The sequence below is a fragment of the Taudactylus pleione genome, unplaced genomic scaffold, assembly GCF_031769625.1.
Source record: "Taudactylus pleione unplaced genomic scaffold, aTauple2 ptg000037l, whole genome shotgun sequence".
Taxonomy (NCBI): Eukaryota; Metazoa; Chordata; class Amphibia; order Anura; family Myobatrachidae; genus Taudactylus; species Taudactylus pleione.
In genome coordinates, this window is record NW_028284439.1 from 7,292,438 (window position 1) to 7,313,138 (window position 20,701).

Consider the following 20,701-nt stretch of genomic DNA (forward strand, 5'->3'; position numbering starts at 1 on the left):
GAATATTGTTGTTTTTACTGTATGTAACATACAGTAAAAATTACAATATTCTATATAATTTATAATAGCTAAAAGGCCTCTTTAAACTGAATTAAACTTCTTTACATTAACATAATTACATTGACAACACTGTAGCTCATCAGCACCACTTGCGCCACTGTTTGCAATTCTTCCACATAAGCAAAGCTTGACAAGAGCCAGACAGCAGAAGTTTTGAAGAGTGGTTCAGTTGTAAGTAGCATAGTGCTGGTGAGCCATAGTGGTGTTAGTATAATTACCATGCATGGCAATAGAACAAGGAGTACCACCTGGATCCTTGATAAACTTCTCCCAATAGAGATTACTGCCACCGATAACCCTATTAATATGGAGCAGAGTGAAAACAAGAACTTTTGCCGCCGAAAACATTTGTTTTCTCCAGTAAAAGGGCTTTTCATCGCCCCTGCGTTCTATACTTAAAACCACCTTTCATGGATGAATGTGCTATTGTCCATGGGTCAGACCTGTGTTCTTGCCCCACAGGCTAACGTGTCAGCCAGCCCTTGATAATAGATACATTGCTAACAATGCATTACTCTTAAAATCGAACCTCTTTAGTCGCCTAGGGTCCAGGATATATGGGGCGTTTAAAACTGAGGGGGATTTATCAAACCTTCTAAAGAGGGCAAGTGGGAATGTTTCCCATAGCAGCCAATCAGATTGTAGCGGTTTTACAGAATGTACTAGATAAATAGCTATAATTTGATTGGTTGCTAAGGCTAGGTACACAGTACACGATGTGTGTACCCAGCGACGAGACAACATGATGGAATGATACATTGAGCTGCCTGTACACACTGCACAATGCTGTGTACGATGGCGCAATGTGGCGTTCATTACATGAGATGGGAAGATGTAGTGATCGTCGCAAGTGAGCTAGCAATTGTGTATACACCCTATGTGATGTCGTTCTAATTTGCCTCAAACCAACATGTGTACCCAGCCAAAGAGTAACACTTCTACTTCTCCTCTAGTAGGTTTCATAAATCTGAATGAGTGTCACTCTTTCAGCACCTTTATTATTCCTGTGGCACCTGGATGTGTAAGAAGAAATAAGCGCAAACTGCTCATGGGTTTATAATGGAATAGCTCTGGGCACTTTACCCAGGAGAACAAAATGCGGTGGGTACATTTTACTAAACATCAATTTCAATGGATTTTAAATCGAGGTTGTGTTTCTGGGGCTAAATCACACATTTACTAACACTTATAAACCCAAATCAAACATCGTCTGTTAGTAAATTTGTATTTTAGCCCCAGAAACACAACATAAAGTTACAGTAGATCGATTTAAAAATTTATCAAAATAGATTACAAATCTATCACCCTTTAGTAAGTAGGCCCCCTGGAGTCCACCCATGGTTAATTGATGAAAACTTTTTTTCTTTGTAATGTGCAAGTAGTACAGCACCATGAAGAAGTGTAAATAATGATGCTCCTGCCTGCAACACAAAACCAGGGCAAGATAATATACAGTAAACCCCACAAACAAGCATACATTCAACTTTGCATTAAACCCCAAGGTGTAGACATGTGAACTTCTGATTATCAAAGGAATCAGTAACTGGATTTTCCATTTGTAAATTACTTTCATTTTGTCCTATACAGAAAAAAAGCAATTAGAAAGAGTGCTTTATTCCATTAAAGGACATGTGATGCTTAACATTTGCTTGTTCACAACTATAGGATTTCCTCTTATCAGTTATTCAACAGATCTTCAGGTTTTTGCTTTTTATATTATTTGTTACTGAAATACAGGTGTCCCCTCTTGTTATGGTTCCTTTCCAGGCCGAGCTCAGATACCATAAACCCTCATTTAAAATGCAGTAGTGCACAGGGATTTACTGGCTCAATATGTAGTTCTCACTGGAAACTGTTCAAGATAATGTTATTGTTGCATTGGTACCAGATATCATAAATCACTACAACAATAAGTGCTGAAATAAGCAGCCCAAACTATCTGCTACTTTCCAGGTCAAAGCTAGAACAATACTATCGAGTTTGCTGTCCCAGTGTTAGGTATAATAAAGTATGTGTTTCTGCAGCAGTCTGTTAAAAAGAGGAAACAACATTTATTTAAACAAACAACATTCACTTATATTACCAGAAGCATGACCTTTATATAATGTCACCTAGTTACTAGAAGATCCAACTCATGTTTGGTGGCATTTAGCTTTATGTCAATCAAGAAAACATATACACATGTAAAATGTCTTCACGAATTGAATACATGGTGTAGCTATAATGGGTGCAGGGGGTGCCATTGCTATGGGGCCCAGTTCATAGAATCGTTTACCAAGTTATAGAATTTGCCTGCTAAGAAATTGGGTGGGGCCCATCGCCTGGGCCTGGTAAGGGGGTTTTGTCAGTGGCAAATTCTCTCTCTCAGTAAAGTTCCACACTGATATGATCCATCTCCAACACTCCTGTTTCACACAGACACAGCTGAGCCCAGCACTCAGGACCACCATCGGGGTCAATCCAATTAGGTGTGAATTGCGAAGTGCGAGTTGCTGTTTTCTCTTCGAATTCGCATAGCGAAATCATTTAGCAATCCAATTAGCAATTCACACTGAACCAATCAGAGAGAATTTTCATTTTTCCATTTGCACCACCCTGAGGGTGAGAGATGAAAAGGAGAATCTTTATTTTGAGGTTAAAATGACAGGACATTGTGCGAACCCCTTGGACACCCCCCCTAATGACTAATTAGGTAATTGGAAGTTTCCAATTAGCTTATTAGTCCAATAACTACATGTCATTTTTGGGGTTAAAAATGGCATCAAATTACCCCAAAATCAACGTTTTCATTAGTATAGGCACCCCAATTAAATTAAAGTATTTTCTGAATTGAAAAAAAAAAATGATAAACAATTATTTTTCAAAATGCCCTCAGAGTACACCAAAATCTCCTTTTTTTTCCTACTTTTTTTTTTGCATTATTCGTTTAATTCGTTTGAGATTAAACAAAGTTTGTTCGTTTTTTTTGCATTTTTTTAAAAAGCACAAATCAGCCATTTGACACCATTTAAAAACCTTCAGTACTTTCCTAAGGACCACAAACAGCCTTCTATATGGAATGGGTATGAAATACCGGCGGCTGAATAAATCCCGACCCAGGAAGTCCGACAGATGAAGATGCCGACGGAGGGTGGTAAGTACCCTTATCCCTCCCCTCTCCACCTTGGTGGTGCCTAATCCTAACCTCCCTTCCCGCACCCTAAACCTAACCATCCCAGGGGTGCCTAACCCTAACCCCCCTCCCCACAGGCTAACCCTCCCAAGGGGTGCCTAAACCTAACCCTGCCTTTAGCAGGGAAATAGACAATACTTACCCGTCCTGACGTTTGGAATTTTGGCGGTTTGGGATGCAGACGCCGGCATCCTGTTCTCCATTGGGATATAGGCGTCTGCATTATGCCGGACAGCGGGATTCCGGTGTTGGTATATCGTTGTCCGGCATCCCGTCTGCCAGCAACATAAGTACATCCCTTCTATACGGTCCTGCTAACAATATTAGCAATTTTGGGGGGTCCAGGATGGTCTCCCCACTTTTTCATGCACTTCTCTCACATTACATTTGCCAGTCAATTTGCAAACCTCCTCTGCGAGTACCACGAATAAGCATTTTTAATTGCATTGAAGACTTTTCATTGCGAAGTTGACGAGTTTCATGAAACAAATGCGCTACTCGCAAATTCGCACCTAGTTGGATTAACCCCTTAATGTATGGGCACACTGGGCAGCTGCCCAGGACCCCACGATTCTAGGGGCCTTTCAAAATGGGCCGGGCTGGCCCGCGGTGCATCTAAAAGGAGTGTGCGGCCGATCGATCTATTCATAGGGCAGCCGGCTGAGAAGCAAGCAGAGAAAGATGCTCCCCGACCGCTCCGATTGTGAATTACACACAAAGTGGACAGGCAGCATTCTCTACATGCCACCCAGCCTGCAGCCAAAGAGCCGAATTAAGGGGGGATTGGGAGCATGTTCCTCTTGATCACCCCTATCTTAAGGGCCCCCCATACTTTAATCACAGCTGCAGTGCAGAGAAGGAACTGCACTGTGCGTTGGAGAAGAGAAGACGGAGGCTGAGTCCGTGATCTTTGCTTTAGTTTTTTTATGCTTAAATATTGATTTTGTTGAAAGTACAAATTGATCTCCGAGATTAGGACTGTCGCAGAAAGGGACAAATGTGCCTACATTAAAAATATTTCCACTCAGAGTGAAATTCCCTGCATTAGGAAGTATCCTCGCAGGTTGGGATCCCTGTGTGTCATTATGTGAACTGGATACACTGTGTGGCATAATGTGTACTGGCAGCACTACAATGTAACACATTGTGAACTGGGGGAATATAATGTCGCATACTATGAACTGGTGGCACTGTGAGGTATCATGTGAATTAGGGAACTTCTATGGGAGCATACAATGAACTAGGGTGCTATGATCGTATGAAGCATAAAATGAACAACCACTGTGGAGAGAGGGGTCTATATAGAAGCATTGGGTAGGGGGGCCCTTCAAGATGTTGCTATGGGGCCCACAATGTTCTGGCTATGCTCCTGATTAAAGATTTAAAAAAAAGCTTGGTAGAAATACACATTCAGCTATAACATTAAAAACACCTAATATTGTGCAGGTTCCACTCATGCTGCCAAAACAGCTTTGACCCATTGAGGCATGGACTTCACGAGATCTCTTAAGGTGTCCTGTGGTATTTGGTATGAAGTCCTGTAAATTGCAAGGTGGAAACATGCCATAAATGCTGGATCTGTTTGAGAACTGGGGAATTTGGAAGCCAGAAGAACAAACTCTTATTTTTCTCAAACCATTCCTGAATGTTTGCAGTGTGGCAGGGTGCATTATCCTGCTGAAAGAGGACACTGCCATCAGGGTATACCGTTACCATGAAGGAGTGTACTTTGTCTGTATTTTCTTCTTATTGTTGCAAACACTCAGCGCACTCCCTTTGTGTTAGAGCTTTAACACAAAGGGAGTGTGCTGAGTGTCTGTATATGCTTCTTATTCATGTCGGGGGTGTTTCTAGGGACCACCCCTTCTCACTCAATAGCAGCAACCCAGTGAAGCGCAGGTGTCTAAAGCTGGCCACACACTAGATCAACTTGCATCCAACTAGTTGATTGGTTGGAATGAAAATTTGGTAACGTATGGGAGTAAATGATGATCAGCAATTTGCTCCTAAATGCCAGAAAACAGATGAAAATGGTCGTTCAGACAAGTTTGTTAAATGTTTGATCTAAACAATTTGTTCAAACAACAGTTTTTGTTCATTTTCCGGCATTTGGGAGCAAATTGCTGATTGTCATTTGCTTTCATTCCTTACCAGATTTTCATTTCAACCAATCAACAAGTTGGATGGTTGGATGAAAGTTGGTCTAGTGTGTGGCCAGCTTAATATTATTTTAAACATTTTTGTTTGCAACAATGTTCAGCTAGGTGCTATGTGTCAAATTAGAGCACATGATTGCCAGGAACCAAGGTTTCCCAGCAGAACATTTCCCATTGCATCACACTGCCTCTGCCTTTTACCCATAGTGGCTCCTGTTGCCATCTCTTTCCCAGGTAATCAATGCACATGCACCCGGATGTCCACATGTTATAAAAGAAAACATGATAAATCAAAACAGGCCTTCTTCCACTGCTCCATGCTCACGTGTCCATTGTACGCGCTTTTAGCTATGGACAGAGGTCAGCATGGGCACTCTGACCGGTCTGCGCTGAGGTGCACTGTGTGTTCTGACACCTATCATAACTTCTTCAGCAATTTGTGCTACAGTAGCTCTTCTGTGGGATAGGATCAGACACGCTAGCCTTTGCTCCTCACTTGCATCAATAAGCCGTGGGAGCCCTTGACCCTGTCACCGGTTGCCATTCTTTGGACCACTTTTGGCAAGTACTAAACACTGCATACCGGGAACACCCCACAAGACCTGCCATTTTGGAGATGCTCTGACCCAGTCGTCCAGCCATCACAATTTGGTCCTGGTCAAAGTCGCTCAGATCCTTACACTTGTCAATTTTTCCTGCTTCCAACACCTCAACAAGAAGAGAGAGTGTTCACTTGCTGCCTAATATATCAAACCCCTTGACAGTTATGATTTCAGGTACATTTTTTTACAATTTCTTGAAACTCAAAAAATATTTGTTAATTTTCTGTTAATAGATATTTTTCTATAATTGAGGCAATATTGTGCAACATTTGCCAGTATGAATGAACTGTGAGTGATTTCCTTATCTGTAAGGTAATTCAGGGTGTGGTGGACAGCAAAAAGCTCCACCTATCTTGCGTTGGCTATGTTGTGGGGGAGGCAGGTCAGACAGGAGGAGCAGCAGATAGAAAGGGTAGGGATTTGAGAAGATCCCGCTCACAAACAGAATTGACAAACAGTGCTCTCACCATCTGAAGAAGGGGTAGCTGTTCTAGCTTGATACATTCTAGAAAATCCCAGTTCCCACTACAGACACGGGAACTGCAGTGAGCATATGGAATATTTGCGATTTTAAGAAACACAGGCGATTTTTGTGAAAACTCATGCATGAGGTGTTTAATGCATTTGCATGATACTAAAAATACACAAAATGTTTGTGAAAATGTTATTCACATTTACTATGTGGATTATGTGTTGATGAATAGGCCCCCCAAATAAGATTGTTGGGAAAAAAAATGATAAGATAGTTTGTACAGCGCTCCAATTCCTGCTTGTACTTTTCAGAAATCAATGAGGTTGATGGATGCAGTTTAGAATCACTCATTTCAGAATCAGTTGCTTCTCTTGTGAATATTTGTATAAAATAAGTTTTGTAGGCCCTCCTACCTTTATGTCTGTCTGTTACTACCCAGTTTTGATGTATTAATGTTAATTCTAATTGTAAAGCTGCGTTATATAAGAAACTGTCAATAAATAATAAATAACTGCTGGCAAAGGTACGCAGTCGGGAAGCCGGCGGACCTAAGCCCGACAGCCGGCTTCCCGACTGTCATATCCTGGCAAGGGTCTAAAGACAGGCGTCGATATGCTGACGCCTCTCATTACGACATACGCCGGGAGACAGACGCCCGGCTTCCCGATCGAAGGTACGCCGAGTGCCGATAGACGCGGCGGGGGGGTTAGGTTTAGCGTTCCCGGGGGGGACTTAGGTTTAGGCTAGGGAAAGGGGGGTTAGGGTTAGGCAACCCACGGGGGGAGGTTAGGGTTAGCCACCCCCCCGGGGGACTTAGGCAGCGTGGAAGGAGGGGTTAGGTTTAGGCACTTAGAGGGGGGATTAGGGTTAGGTACTGGGGGGGGGAAAGGTGTACCGAATAATGGGAAGTGTCACTATATATTTATCCATGTATTCTGCCATTTACATATAGCTTCTGAAGGAAGGTATACAGGGTGTATGCATTAAGCCACTTGCAATACATTAGTACATTCCATGCTTGATAGCAGAGAGCAGTTTAGTGAGTTGTATCAGTAGGCCAAATACAATTGTTACAAACTATAAAAAGGCACATATTGATATCAACATGGCGCTATTTCGTGTAGTGGTGGAGTTAAGTTTACATGAGACTACGCAACAAGCCATCTGACATGGTTTAATTGTGCGTGTAGGATCGCAAGAATGGTCAGAACAATGGTCAAAGGTGCATACACACTGCACTTTTGGTCAGTTATGGCCCTACCGAATCAGACGAATATTAGACAGCACATACAGTAAGATGCTATCCTTCGATTCTACCAGTTTTCAGGGTATGTAATGGTAAGTGATTGTAAAACACCTGCATTATAAGATCTGCATTAGAACACTTGACTTGTGGTCCCTTATATAGGTTTAGGTGTATTTGATCATTTCTAATAATCTAGTATAGGGTGTACATTAAACAATATGAACCTAATCAAATCAGAATTACAGGGTTACCCATATTGACCCTCAAGTTGAAAAAAAGCAATCGGCCTTACTCACTGGCAGAAAAAAATATATACTTTTGCAATGTTAATTATTATTTATTTATTTTACTCTTGCAAAAATATGTCAAAGAATATGGTAATGGCAGTTTTTATGAAACGGTGGGTGAACTCATTGGGGTAAGTGTAGTGTCATCCAGTTACATCTAATCACAAGAGCTTATTAACCACTGCGTTTGATTAACAGTCTCAAACTTTTAACGCAACACCAGAGAGTAATTCGCCTAAGGCTGGGTACACACCTAAATGACCGGCAATCGTGCCGATGTTCAGGGCGATTTGCCTTCACCCTGGACATAGCATGATTGCCGGTACACACTTAAAATTTTGCATACACACTGCACAATATGCCCGATTTGCCATTCCAATGTGGCCAAATCGTGCAGATATCGCCCTGGTGTGTATGCATACACACCAGGACGATGTCGGCACGATTTGGCCAAATCATGCATATCGTGCAGTGTGTGCAACACGGCCAATCACACGATATCGCATGTGACCGCGGGAGCGCGCAAATTGGGCATACCCACTGCACGATATGCTCGGAATGACAAATTACGCATATCGTGCAGTATGTATGCCCAATTTGCACGCTCCCGCGGTCACGAGATAACGTGTAATTGGCCGTGCTGCACGGCCAATCACACGATAGCGCATGTGAGGCTCTATATATTAATGAAGGACGGAACAGTGATTGTTCCGTCGCTCTTTAAATCTTTTAAGTGTGTACCGGCAATCATGCGATGTCCAGGGTGAAGGCAAATCGCAATAAACATCGGCATGATTGCTGGTCGTTTAGGTGTGTAACCAGCCTAAGTTTACATTATATCTAGTTTGAGTAAGCAATTCATTTAGTCTTATGTACTTTAGTTAACTAAATATAATAACTCCATTAATTCTAGAAAACAAACAAAAAAAAACATGTTCAAGTTTCTAGTAGGCCTATATAATTTACATTGCTGGCATAATGATTACCAATATATAACAAAATAAATAAGTTAAATTCTTACTTGGCAGTTCTGCTTCCAAGTGTAGACTTGCTGCTTCTTCATTCAGATAACTGTGAGAGTTCTTTGCAGAGTTCTAGAGTTGAAAGGATTATTACTAGAGGGAGTGGTCAGTTTATGTGCATGGCCCCCTCCTATTGCCACTAGAAAGTGTGCCACAAATATTCATCAACATGGCATGAATGGCACTAATATACTGTCAAGCATGGCAATCAGATATTTGTTATTTGCCTTATTCACTAGACTAAATCTTTGCTTGGCTGCTACAGTATGCATTAAACCACAATTATTTTATTAACATGCTGTACATATAATTACATTGTAAATCTACTATTCATTTGAAAAATTAAGATTATTATAGAAAAATGAGTTCTCAAATACAGCCCTATGCAGTACTGATCTAAATATACAAATGCGATGGGAAGGGGAGGGAAGGTGACCATTTTGCAGAATTTGGATGAAGTAAGAAGGGTAAATATGTCCATATATAAAGCACAATAATAGGTACATAGATCACTGGAGAATCTCAGTGGGAGAACATGGGATAGGCTTACTCCCTTTTAAATAATGCATTGTTTCTCTTCATACCAGTCATCTTCATGTAAATAATTACAATCTTTTAAAATGAATCAGTCATTTGATTAACATAAAACAATGCTATAGCTTTCACATCAATCATGGTTACATGCAAATTGTGGTGAAAACAAAGAAACTGTTTATAAAACGGAGATGTTTTGAAAACACGTTGTAGGTCATGTTATCCAGCAGGAGATACAGCGGAATTGACTCATTTCTTTACACAGCTTCCTAATATGTACTTACCTAGATTGAGGTGCATAGTCACTCATGTATACTTATAATAAAAGTGTCACGTCAGAAATGTGTCTAAATAAATTGCCACTCGAGTGAACCCCACCACTGAGCTCACACCTTCGAGTGATGGTGGGCTAATACATCTGTCCTCCATTGACGGCGATGACTGGCTCTTATGTATTATAATGTAAGCAATTTTTAAAGAGATTTATCTTTAAGAAATACCGGTAATTGTATAAATCTATACTAATACGCGCCCATTGGGCCATATGTGTTGGGTGTTCTTTTGGTGAGTGGGTTTCTTCCAGAAAAATACCACTCCCCAATTGGGATTTAATCATGAGAGAGGCATCGTGAAACATCATTTTCCCTGAAGCGGGATTCTTAAGGAGAAATCTGTGGTGTGGACCAAGGATATAACTGATTAATGTGTACCACAAAGGACTGAGCACCCTCTAGTGCTATTGGTGTGTATATATATATATATATATATATATACACACACACACACACACACATATATACACACATACATACACACATATATATACACACACACACAGTATATATACATCTATTGCAAACTCGGAGCATAGTTATATATTTATGCATATGTACATACATAGATATTATAATATATATACACATATATACATAGACACACACATATATATATACACACACATATATATATATATATATATATATACACACACACACATGATTGTGCCCTTATAATATATCATCTCAAGATCTATTTTTGCAGGAAAATCCAACTATATATTAAGCACTAATCAGGCAGCTTGTCTTGACTCAAGATGTTGCAGTGTACATGTCAATCCAGTAGATGGCACACAAAAACAAATACTAGTATCTCCAAGCATCTTTTTGTGTTAATCCCTGAAGGAAAAACTGCAAATATTGTTTGCAAAGACATTTTGTGATCAATGTCTACAATATAAAATATACATCACAATGTTAGATTCCACTACTGCATTTGTAAAATTAGTTCAGCTGAGCAATAACAGACATCCACGTGAGCGAAGCTGCAGGCAAATGCTAGTAAACAAATTGTTAAGTGTTTTAGGAGAAATTAGCTTATCTTTCCCACACAAATGTGACTTTGTGTGATGGCACTTTGTGCCCACAGCAATAAAAATTCCAACTATATCCATATATTATTACAAAACCTGGCGCCTCCCTAAAGTCCCTATTTTAGGACAGTACTGTTGAACTTTCAAACAATCCGAGCCACAGGTTGTCTGCCTCAAAGTATTGTGGTATAGGAAATTCAACATGGCTACAATCTGTAGATCTCCCGGACAGTACCTCTAGGACCACACAAAATGCTGGGAGGATATATATCCTCTGTAAACAGACACTGTAAATAAGAACCCACAACAGCAGCATGGAAGCCAGACAGACATTTTATTGTTGTAAATTCATTTATTGCTTCATATAGGTAGCAACATTGTTGGAGTTAGACTGATGAACAACTTTAATGCCAGAAACTTTAATGTCAGAAAATACAAACTAAAACATAAAAAATCTTTGTTTTCTGAAATACGTATGTACATATTATACATTTTACAAAACAAAGAAGAACTTTTATTTTTAAATATAAAATGCTGAAAAATCTGCAATTTATATGCTGCATGCCGATATGACAAACAGACCCAACTTTCCTATGTTTATCAGCAGCACCTAAAGAAAGAAACTAAACCTCACACATTATAAAGTAAAGATATGAACAGTAAAGTTGCATAGGTGTGGTATGAATCCCAATGCCACATAGAGGACTGTCTCAGCTGCTTGAAATATTCACATTAGGAATATACTAGCAAACTCTATTTTGATTATTCAATTATAAAAACTCAAACCCAGGTCAAACAAAAGTAAATTAAATAAATTTAATAATAATGTAAATTGGTAATTATTTTTTTTTTTTACTGAAATGAAGATGACATACAAAATCAGTTTTGCAAACAAATATTCCCCCGTGATTAAAGTTAATAACATTCAGTTCTCAAATTAATCCAAGACCCCAGAAAGACCCAAAATATAATAAATTCTGAACTAAACCAAACCGTTTTTGGTTTACCTCTAATTACAAGGATGGTTACATAGCTCGTTTTCATACCTGGTCCCTGCATGTCCTTTAGTTTAATAGTTCCTTCATAAATGTTATTCTTATAAATGAAATGAATGTCAAAAGATAACCAATACTTACAACTATAATAGACAAGTCAGACTAATCAACTTTACTGCAAATGGCTTTGCTTAATATTAATTTCAATGTACAAAATACAGCAAGTTATTTGTTTTTAGAGATAGACGATAATAAATCAGGTCCTGCAAATTATGTGATATTGATATAGTAAATATAGTAAACCACTTTAAAAACATGAAAATAATTAGTTTGACTTTTGTACAATATGGTTGGATCTGTTTCCACAATATATGGCGATCATCAGGGAAAAAAAAATGGTGCTGTTCACTTCAGCCATATCCCTTATTTTACAGTGTTTTACATAATCTAGTAGTGTAACAAATATTACTGATCCCAGCTTGTGACAGTTTTTATCTTAATACTGTAAACTACAATGACGTATATGTATCATTGTGTCAGAACAACTACATAAGAGTTATGGCATCAAGTTGAACCTCAGCAAGGCATTTATGGTGTAACACTGTTCCCTCCACAGATATGGTAAAAAAACGCAGATATTATTACTAGTTATTTATATAGCACCTAAATATTGCGAAGCGCTTTACAGAGAATATTTACTCATTCAAGAAGTCCACACCCCAGTGGGGCTTACAATCTACAGTCCCTACAACAGACACATGCTAGAGTTAATTATTATTTACCAGAAGCTAATTAACCTATCGTAGTGTGGTCTGTGTGTGGAGAGAAACTGGATCATCTGGAGGAAACTTATGGAAACACGGGGAGAACATACATGACCCCAGTGCTGGGAGAGTAAATACTGTATTATATATAAGAAATTAGGGAAGAATGTATAGCATGTTTAGAAGAAAGGTAGGGAAGATGTGGCCATACAGGTAATAAGCAACTGCAAGTCCCAGCATGCCACTAATTGTCTAAGTCTTTTTAGAAGCTTTGTTAATTTTTGGTTAGTTAGAGATCCTAAGCATACCCACTCCTAGATAGTTTTGCAGCAGTTTAATACAAAAGTTTTTGACAGAACAGATAACTCAAATGTTCATAGACTATATATGAAGGATCAGAGTAAGTATATATCGCTGATTCATGTGTTACAGTACGTATGCTCCCCAGCCTGTCTCCATCACATCCAATTATCTATAAATATATATATTAAAATCATTACGTGCAAACCAGCTCCGGTTTAGTACCATTTTAGCAACTTCTGATCTGCACACATCAGTAATCAATATCAGAGGTAAAGGTCAGAGGTAAAGGGTATTATTTTAGAATTACCATCAATCGTTTAAGATGGTGTCATATAGAATGTAAATACGCTTGCATAATCTGAATTACTGCTCATTAGAAAGCATTATAGCACGGTCATTATCGTTCTAAACTTTAACACATGAAAAGGTACATGTACAGTGCAGCTAGTTTCCAATACTGACACAATTGATATTGATTCAACAGCATCACTGACACAGTGAAAGCACTATTGGAAAAACTTGATCTATCTGCATTATGGCCTAAAGATGGCATAATGTTCCGTAGGGGAACTGTAGTATTTAGGACTGGTGATTGCTGATTATCACAGATAAAGATGTTAAGACTGGTATAAGAAATATGGAAGGTCAAACACATATTCAGTGAGGCCTTGTTAAGAATATGCTGACATTCTGCTTTGGGGTAATACAAGTTGATGAAAAAATGTCCATGTTCGAAACAGAAGAGAAACAGCATAGTGACTGCAATACTACAGACTGGTAGAAAACAGTGCAAGGTCCAGTTATAACAGAGCAGAGCTCACCTACTTGTTACTTATCCCCATGCACTATTCAATACAGCCAGTGTATTATTCCCTGTTGTTAGAGCTCATGTAAGTAATAGACACAACTGGCAAGGAATGTGTAATTTAAACTCTTAAGCACAATATCCACCTACCAACAAACACTGCTGAAGAGTGGTAGTACATAAGGAGCCATTCTCACTTTCTCTGTAATGCTCAGTGAAAGCATTTTGTATTCTACTCAGTTATTCTCGTACTTCCTTGAAAGGGAGCAGTGATTACCATGTCAAGAATCGGGGAAAAAAGGACCATCCAGTGTTAAAATTTCTTTCAAAATAAAATAACACATGCTTCGACGCCTATCTTTAGACCCAGGTTGGCCTTCCGCCATCGGGATTTCGATGGCCGTCATTCCGGGTGGCGGGAATTTAACAGCATCCCGTTATAACTTCATCTTTATCATATAGCAAAACCATTTAGGAATGTGTCTTAAATATGTGTAAGGTGGCTTCATCTGCTTGTAAATGGGGGAGGAACTTTACAATCCTGTTTTATTTATTTTTTAAAGACTAAACAATGCATTTGCCTTCCTAATTGATCAATAACATTTCAAATTTGTGGTTTAGTTTTCTATTCAATAAAAGATAACATTTAACTAACCGTTCTCCATGTGCTAGGGCAGAGGTTCCCAAGTGCGGTCCTCAAGGCTCCCTAACAGTTCAGGTTTTAGAGATATTCATGGTTGAGCAAAGGTGGTTAAATCAAATTGACTGAGGTACTAATTAAGTCACCTGTGCTCAACCATAGATATCTCTAAAACCTGAACTGTTGGGGAGCCTTGAGGACCGCATTTGGGAACCTCTGTGCTAGGGTGTAAGTAAATGGGCCTATTGCTAGGAAAAATAGCAGACTCTGGGCAATATCTTTCCATTATTTTCTGAAAACCTCAATCACTTTTCTTTATGATAAATAAATGCCGCTCAGATGCAGCTGAAACGCCAATGTATATACATTTTTAATATCTCAATTTATGATCTATTACAATATGCTGCCCTTTGCTAATGGAAAATTCGCTCCATGAATATATTAGTATTGGTCATATATGTGCAATGTTACAGGGAAAATGAACGTAACTTAGAAATTCTATTTTGGATTTTAGAAAATATAACGTTTAGACAACAGAGACGATTGGTGTATGGGCTATGCCATATGTGCAGAATTTGTACCCAGGCCCTGGGATATAAATGTGGAGAGGCCCAGGTTGGAGGTGTTGGGAGGGTGTGATGCTGTGAATTGCGACATTATTAAACAGGGAGTAGGTCACGATGATGCTATTCACAACAAATCGTGTCATCAAGCCACAAAGGCTGCCCACTTCTCTGGGAAGTGGAGGATTCCAGGAGGCTGATCTACTCTCGGCAGTCCGGAAGAATTCCCCAAAGTACCGGCATCTCCAGGATGTTCAAGTGCGGGCTAGCACATACAGTGACCTGCTTCTCAGCAGTTACAACATCTACTATATGTATAGCAGAACAGTACAAACACAGGTCCTGAAAATATATATGGACACATTGGGCCTCATTTAAAGTTAGGAGCAAAGTAAAAGACAAAAAGGAGCAAACTTCCACTTTGGCAAAACTACGTTGCACTGCATGGGGGCAAATTCTATATGCGCAGACAGATTTAGAGTTGGGAGGGACATATTCCAGCTGAACTCTAAATCTCAGTATAAAAATAAGACTGTACGTTATTTGTGCAAAAGCAAAAAAATGCAAATATGCCCCTTACACTGTAACATGGCTTGTCAAATTTGCTCATTTTTGATTTGCTCCGAATTCTAAATGACGCTCAATATATTATAATGTTAGTTTCATGTAAATTTAACAAAGTTATTTCTCTTTACGCACTTCATTCCCCTTAAAGTTTATTTCAATTACCATTGTATAATAATTTCAGGAAGACCTTGATTACTGGATATATTACAAGTAATAAATATAGCAGGAAAAAAAATCTGAACTCCCTCTTATAAAAAGGGATGTAAGGCACAGGACCCACAACTCACTGTCCCATAAATGATAGTACTCAATACTACCGTATACTGCATTGTTGTGCATAGGAGACTTTCTCTCCTACATATTCCCACTCCACTCACAGGAATGGATTGTTAATAAAAGCCTTTGCATTCAGAAATTGTAGATAAAGCCTAAAGTTAATAAAAGAAGCTTCATGTAATAAAATACAGCTTTTATATAAATGTCTCATGTGTTCTAATACAAAAATATAAAAGGACAGGATAGAAAAAGGCCATCTTGGAATTTGTAGTAGGACATATTGTGTGTGGGTTTTACAGGACATCACATTTCTGCCCGTCGCTTGCTTTTTGCTCCAGCTACTGCCTCTTCCTCTTCTTCCTCCTCTTCTTCATAGTTATCCTCGTGGTTTTCTTTTCGCTCTTCATGTAGAGCTTTATGATTCCTCTCAGCCCCAATCTGCTTTCCCCCATCCTGACAGGAAGCAGAATTAGAGATTAGTAAGTGAAGTCATTTTACAGGGCACTTGCTGCCCGCTCACAGTAGCGTGCAGAGCCTATATCCATGACAAGGTCACGGGTAATGTGACGAAACGCGTCAGTCATATGGAGTGAAAGTGTCCATTGGCAGAGGCTTTCAGCGTCTCATACTGTTGTAAGACACAAATTTGCTCCGCTCTGTCTAGAGATGCTCTAATATACATCATTGCTGCAACCAATGGAGATGGATTTCCATCATTTTGACTACACAGCAAGTGTGCTTGGAACTATTCACCACTAGGAATCTCCATACTAATAATCTGTGCAGGACCATAAGTAGCCATAACAAGATTATATCATTTATGGAACTTCATTACATATGAGATAATATTAAGCTGCATGCAGTTACACCTAAGCTACACTGCTGCCAATAGCCCAAGGGTTCAAAGTGCTGCGCTTTTCAGACTTTCAGTTATAACTTTCAATTTTCTTATTTTGATTGAATATTGATTGTGTAGATGTTATATAAGAATTTTTTAAATTAAATTATGCCATTAGGCCCGTATTCAATTAGTTTTGCGTATGCGTTAAAGTTTCGCCTGCTGGAGTTTTCACCTACTTCACATATTTTAGCAGTGGAAACTTATCGTGCACGTACCCGCGATTCACCCTATTCAATGGAGACACACGAAAGGATGCGGATACATTGGGGATCAATGTAGTAGTGTCCGATTAGCCCTAATGAAACAGTTTGGGGTACTTACGTTCACACAATTGCCACTATTTAGCGTCTTTGCACAAGTGGTGAAGAATGGCATAATGCAGTATTTTTTGGAGAAAATAAGTAGTCCTGTCAAATTTGGGGTACTTGAAAATGGGTGCAGGCATATTTAAAAGTCACTAAAATGAAGTTATAAAACATGTAAAAAATGCACCTTCAGCAAACAACTCCAATCCAAAAACACCTCACCCATACTTGCAGACCCCCTAAAAGTCTCTTTCGCTAGTTTTTAAGTTTGCACCTCCACTTTGCAATTTTTCGCCCCCATTTTCAAAGCGCTTTTTTTTAGGCGTTCCTCAATATTTTTTAGGGTTTTTTTGACGCAGTTATCCTTTGGGGGGCTGTCCCAAGGGTGCCGAGTGGTTTCCTACCTTTGCACCCCAAAATAGCGATTTTGTATTTTTTCTCTCCACCTCTTCAGAGGCAAATCTATTTCACCTATTACATTGCATTGCGATTTCGCATACGCGAAAAGTATTTGCAATTGAATACGGAGATAAGTTTCCGAATGGCGAAACGTCGCAATCGGCGATACTTTTTCGCGGATTTTGCTCCGAATTGAATACGGCCATTAATCTGACTTCTACTCTCTTAAGAATTTTTTATTTATCTCTACCTTGCACTGCCTGCAGCCTATATTCACTAGTAATCATGTAATGGGACATATAGATGATTCTGTTACAGAAAGGAAACTGTCTTCTGATGCTGTGATCTTTATCACCTGCCCTCTTCCTCCGTCTCATAAGAGCAGAAGGGATACTGGAAGGAAAGAAACTCAACAGAAAGAGGCTGCAGATGGTTCCTTGCAGGATGGAAATGTGACTTTCTGCTCATTGAAACAACAGCTATGTGTGACATCTGCAAGTATAAAAAGCCTAAGGAATTCTTGTGCTAACTGTGCTAGAACAAAGGTTCAGAGACCACGTGAGGAAACTGGGTTACTGGGTGTCTGCCTTACAATATGCAACCCAGACTTAAAGCAAATGTATTTTATGATGTTTTTGTAAAGTTGACAGTGTTTAAATCATTCTTTGATTTGCATGAATTTAGTAACTTGAGCATTATAGTGATTATGTGGCTGATTTAGCATTGCATGTACATGCAATGCTGATCGCAGATTCCCGATTATCGGGAATCTGTGAGTGTGTGCAGGACCCGTTCTGCGAATGTGTAGAATGGGTCCTGCGTGATCGCGCGCAGCCCCTTCTATGTCTCTGCCTGATTGACAGTCAGAGGCATTTAAGGGGCGGTGCGGGGGCGGCCAGCGTTCCCGGAAACCGGGGCGCATTTGCCCCATTTTCCGGGGGTGGCAAGTCCAGGGGATGCGTCCACGGATGCAGTTCCTGGCCTCACCAAGCCGGCCAGCCTTGTCGCGATGGTGATCCCAACCTGCGACCTTGGTCGCAGTGCTGGGATCACAAATGCAGGAGGGGTGTCATACACCTAATGCTGCATTTGCATATGGGCAAGGATGGAATTGCAAAGCTGCCTGCGTGCAGCTTTGCAATTCCGTCCTAGGCTGAATTAACCCCTATGTCAATACGTTAATTAAAGGAGAGAAATATTTTGCCAATACAATTTCCTCCCCAATTAGTTGAACTACAAGATCTCAGCAAGAATGCTCCAGGGAACAGCAAATACTAGTACCTGCTGATGCTGACCTTGATGCTTTTCCCGGGCTCGTAGCCAGAAGTTTACCTTCATTGAAATGCTGTCATTGGAATGACTGGACAGGTCAGAGCAGCTGTCCTATCAGCTACAGCAGAAGCATTTCAATGCAGACAACTTACATTCACATTTCATGTGGCTGCTAGCCAAGAAGTGCCTGGTGCAGCAGCAGATGGCAAAGAACCCGGGCATCGGACATCTGTAGTTGGATGGGTGGAAGTTCATTGGCACAAATATTATTATCTAGAGTATATTTCATACACAAAAAGCATAACATCAAGTCACAGGTAACTTTCTCTCCATATGCCTTACATTTTCCCCATATGGTTCTTCAGCATGTTGTTCCCTTTTTCTTTCTTCTGTTAGATCTTCCTGGACCTAAATACATACAGGAGACAATTAAAGTGATACACTAGTGTCTGTCTCATATAAATTAATGGTTTCATATATTTCAGTATCAACTAATATATGTAAAACCTTAACCTGACAATGCTGTACCTACATACTATAGAGACTCCACTGTTAGCTACCCCTTAGATACCATATACAATATAAATATAGTGTCCAGGTTTACCCCGGAGAGTCCCTATTTTTCACAAAAGAAGTCCTTCACTAACAATGCTAATTTTCCAAAATCTTTATGTGCTCATATTAACTGGCTAAGCAGATATAGAAACCCTTATATGGGATCTAACAAAGTAGAGACTTTATTTTATGCCTAAGCAGACTTCAGACTGTATGGCTGTGAATAAAATCACAGATAATGTAGTATATAACTATAAATAAAATGCAGAAAAAATTCTAATATAGCTTAAAAAATATATAGGGCTCTTGTAGAGTTGGTGCGACATCTGATTTATTTGCATAAAGCATACATTTCAGGATACGTGCGCACACCTCAGAAGTTGTGTTTGTTTACAATGCACACCTGCAGCACTTTTATTACTTGAGAGACTGAACAGGTGAGAGAAGAGAAGGCAAATATAGGCTAAGTATGGTAAGAGCAAGCTTACGTAATTGTGACTGAGGCAGTCTTAGGGCCGTATTCAATTAGCCGCGATAAGCCGTTTTCGGCAAAAACTTTTCGCCGGTGACGTCATTTCGCCAGGCAAAAACTTATCCCCTATTCAATTCCAAAGACTTTTCGCCGATGCGGAAAGCCAAAGCATTGGAATAGGCGAAAAAGATTCGCCTATGAAACTAGGTGGAAAAAAAGTGCAGAATTGGGGTTTTGGGGTGCAAACTTGCGGGAACCACCCTGCACCCTTGGGACAGACCCCATAGGTAAACTGTCAAAAAAAAGTAAAAAAAAAATAATTTAGAACACCCCAAAAAAGTACTTTAATTTTGGGGGCGAAAAAAAACAAAGTTGGGGGACAAACTTAAAAACTAGCTAAATAGACTACAGGAGGGACCCAAGTATGCCCCAGGTGTTTTTAAGCTTGCAGGTGGTTGCGGCAGCTATTGAGAGCACTTAAGTACCCAAAATACCTTCAGCAGGCCTGTTTGGGGGTATACAGAGTGATCCCCAATGTCAGGGCATCTTTTGGGGGGTATCAGGCTGATTTCCCCAAATCTGACAGCACTTTTCGTTGGTTTCGAATTCGCCGGGTTCCGTTTTCGCTGATTTGGAATTGAATACGGGGCTAAGCGGGGACAAGCGCGATACTTTATGGTTTGCAAAACCAGCGATGTCGGCGAAAAGCCCGACATGCGAAAAGTCCGGGACTTTTCGCAGCTAATTGAATATTCCCCTTAGATGCAGACACACCGGTCAGTAATTATTGCTGGCGCTGGAGAGCTAATTCCATGAGACACACTGATGATGACGACTACCAAACAGACGCACGTAACTATGCTTTTAGTTGTGTGTCTTTTCCAGTCAACATTCAAGGCGTAAATCCATAAAACTCAATGCGATCCCTACATGAAGAATTTGTGTGTAGTTTGGACATAAGAGC

The 20,701-nt window shown here is 39.8% G+C and overlaps 2 protein-coding genes across 3 annotated transcripts in view; both read right to left on the bottom strand.

The window, feature by feature from the left end:
• Positions 1 to 9,052, bottom strand: part of LOC148538714 (transient receptor potential cation channel subfamily V member 6-like) — an 89,716-nt gene extending 80,664 nt beyond the window's left edge. The window contains exon 1 of the mRNA XM_088452318.1: positions 9,017 to 9,052. The gene's annotated coding sequence lies outside the window, so the exon portion shown is untranslated. The remainder of the gene's footprint in view (positions 1 to 9,016) is intronic.
• Positions 9,053 to 14,628: 5,576 nt separating this feature from the next.
• GOLIM4 (golgi integral membrane protein 4) overlaps positions 14,629 to 20,701 on the bottom strand; it is a 113,743-nt gene continuing 107,670 nt past the window's right edge. For both annotated transcript variants that reach the window (XM_088452370.1, XM_088452369.1), the window contains 2 exons: positions 19,053 to 19,118; positions 14,629 to 16,286 (listed from right to left, as the gene is read on the bottom strand). In XM_088452370.1, coding sequence (XP_088308496.1) covers positions 16,137 to 16,286; positions 19,053 to 19,118 — 216 coding nt within the window. In that variant the 3' untranslated portion in view covers positions 14,629 to 16,136. The remainder of the gene's footprint in view (positions 16,287 to 19,052; positions 19,119 to 20,701) is intronic.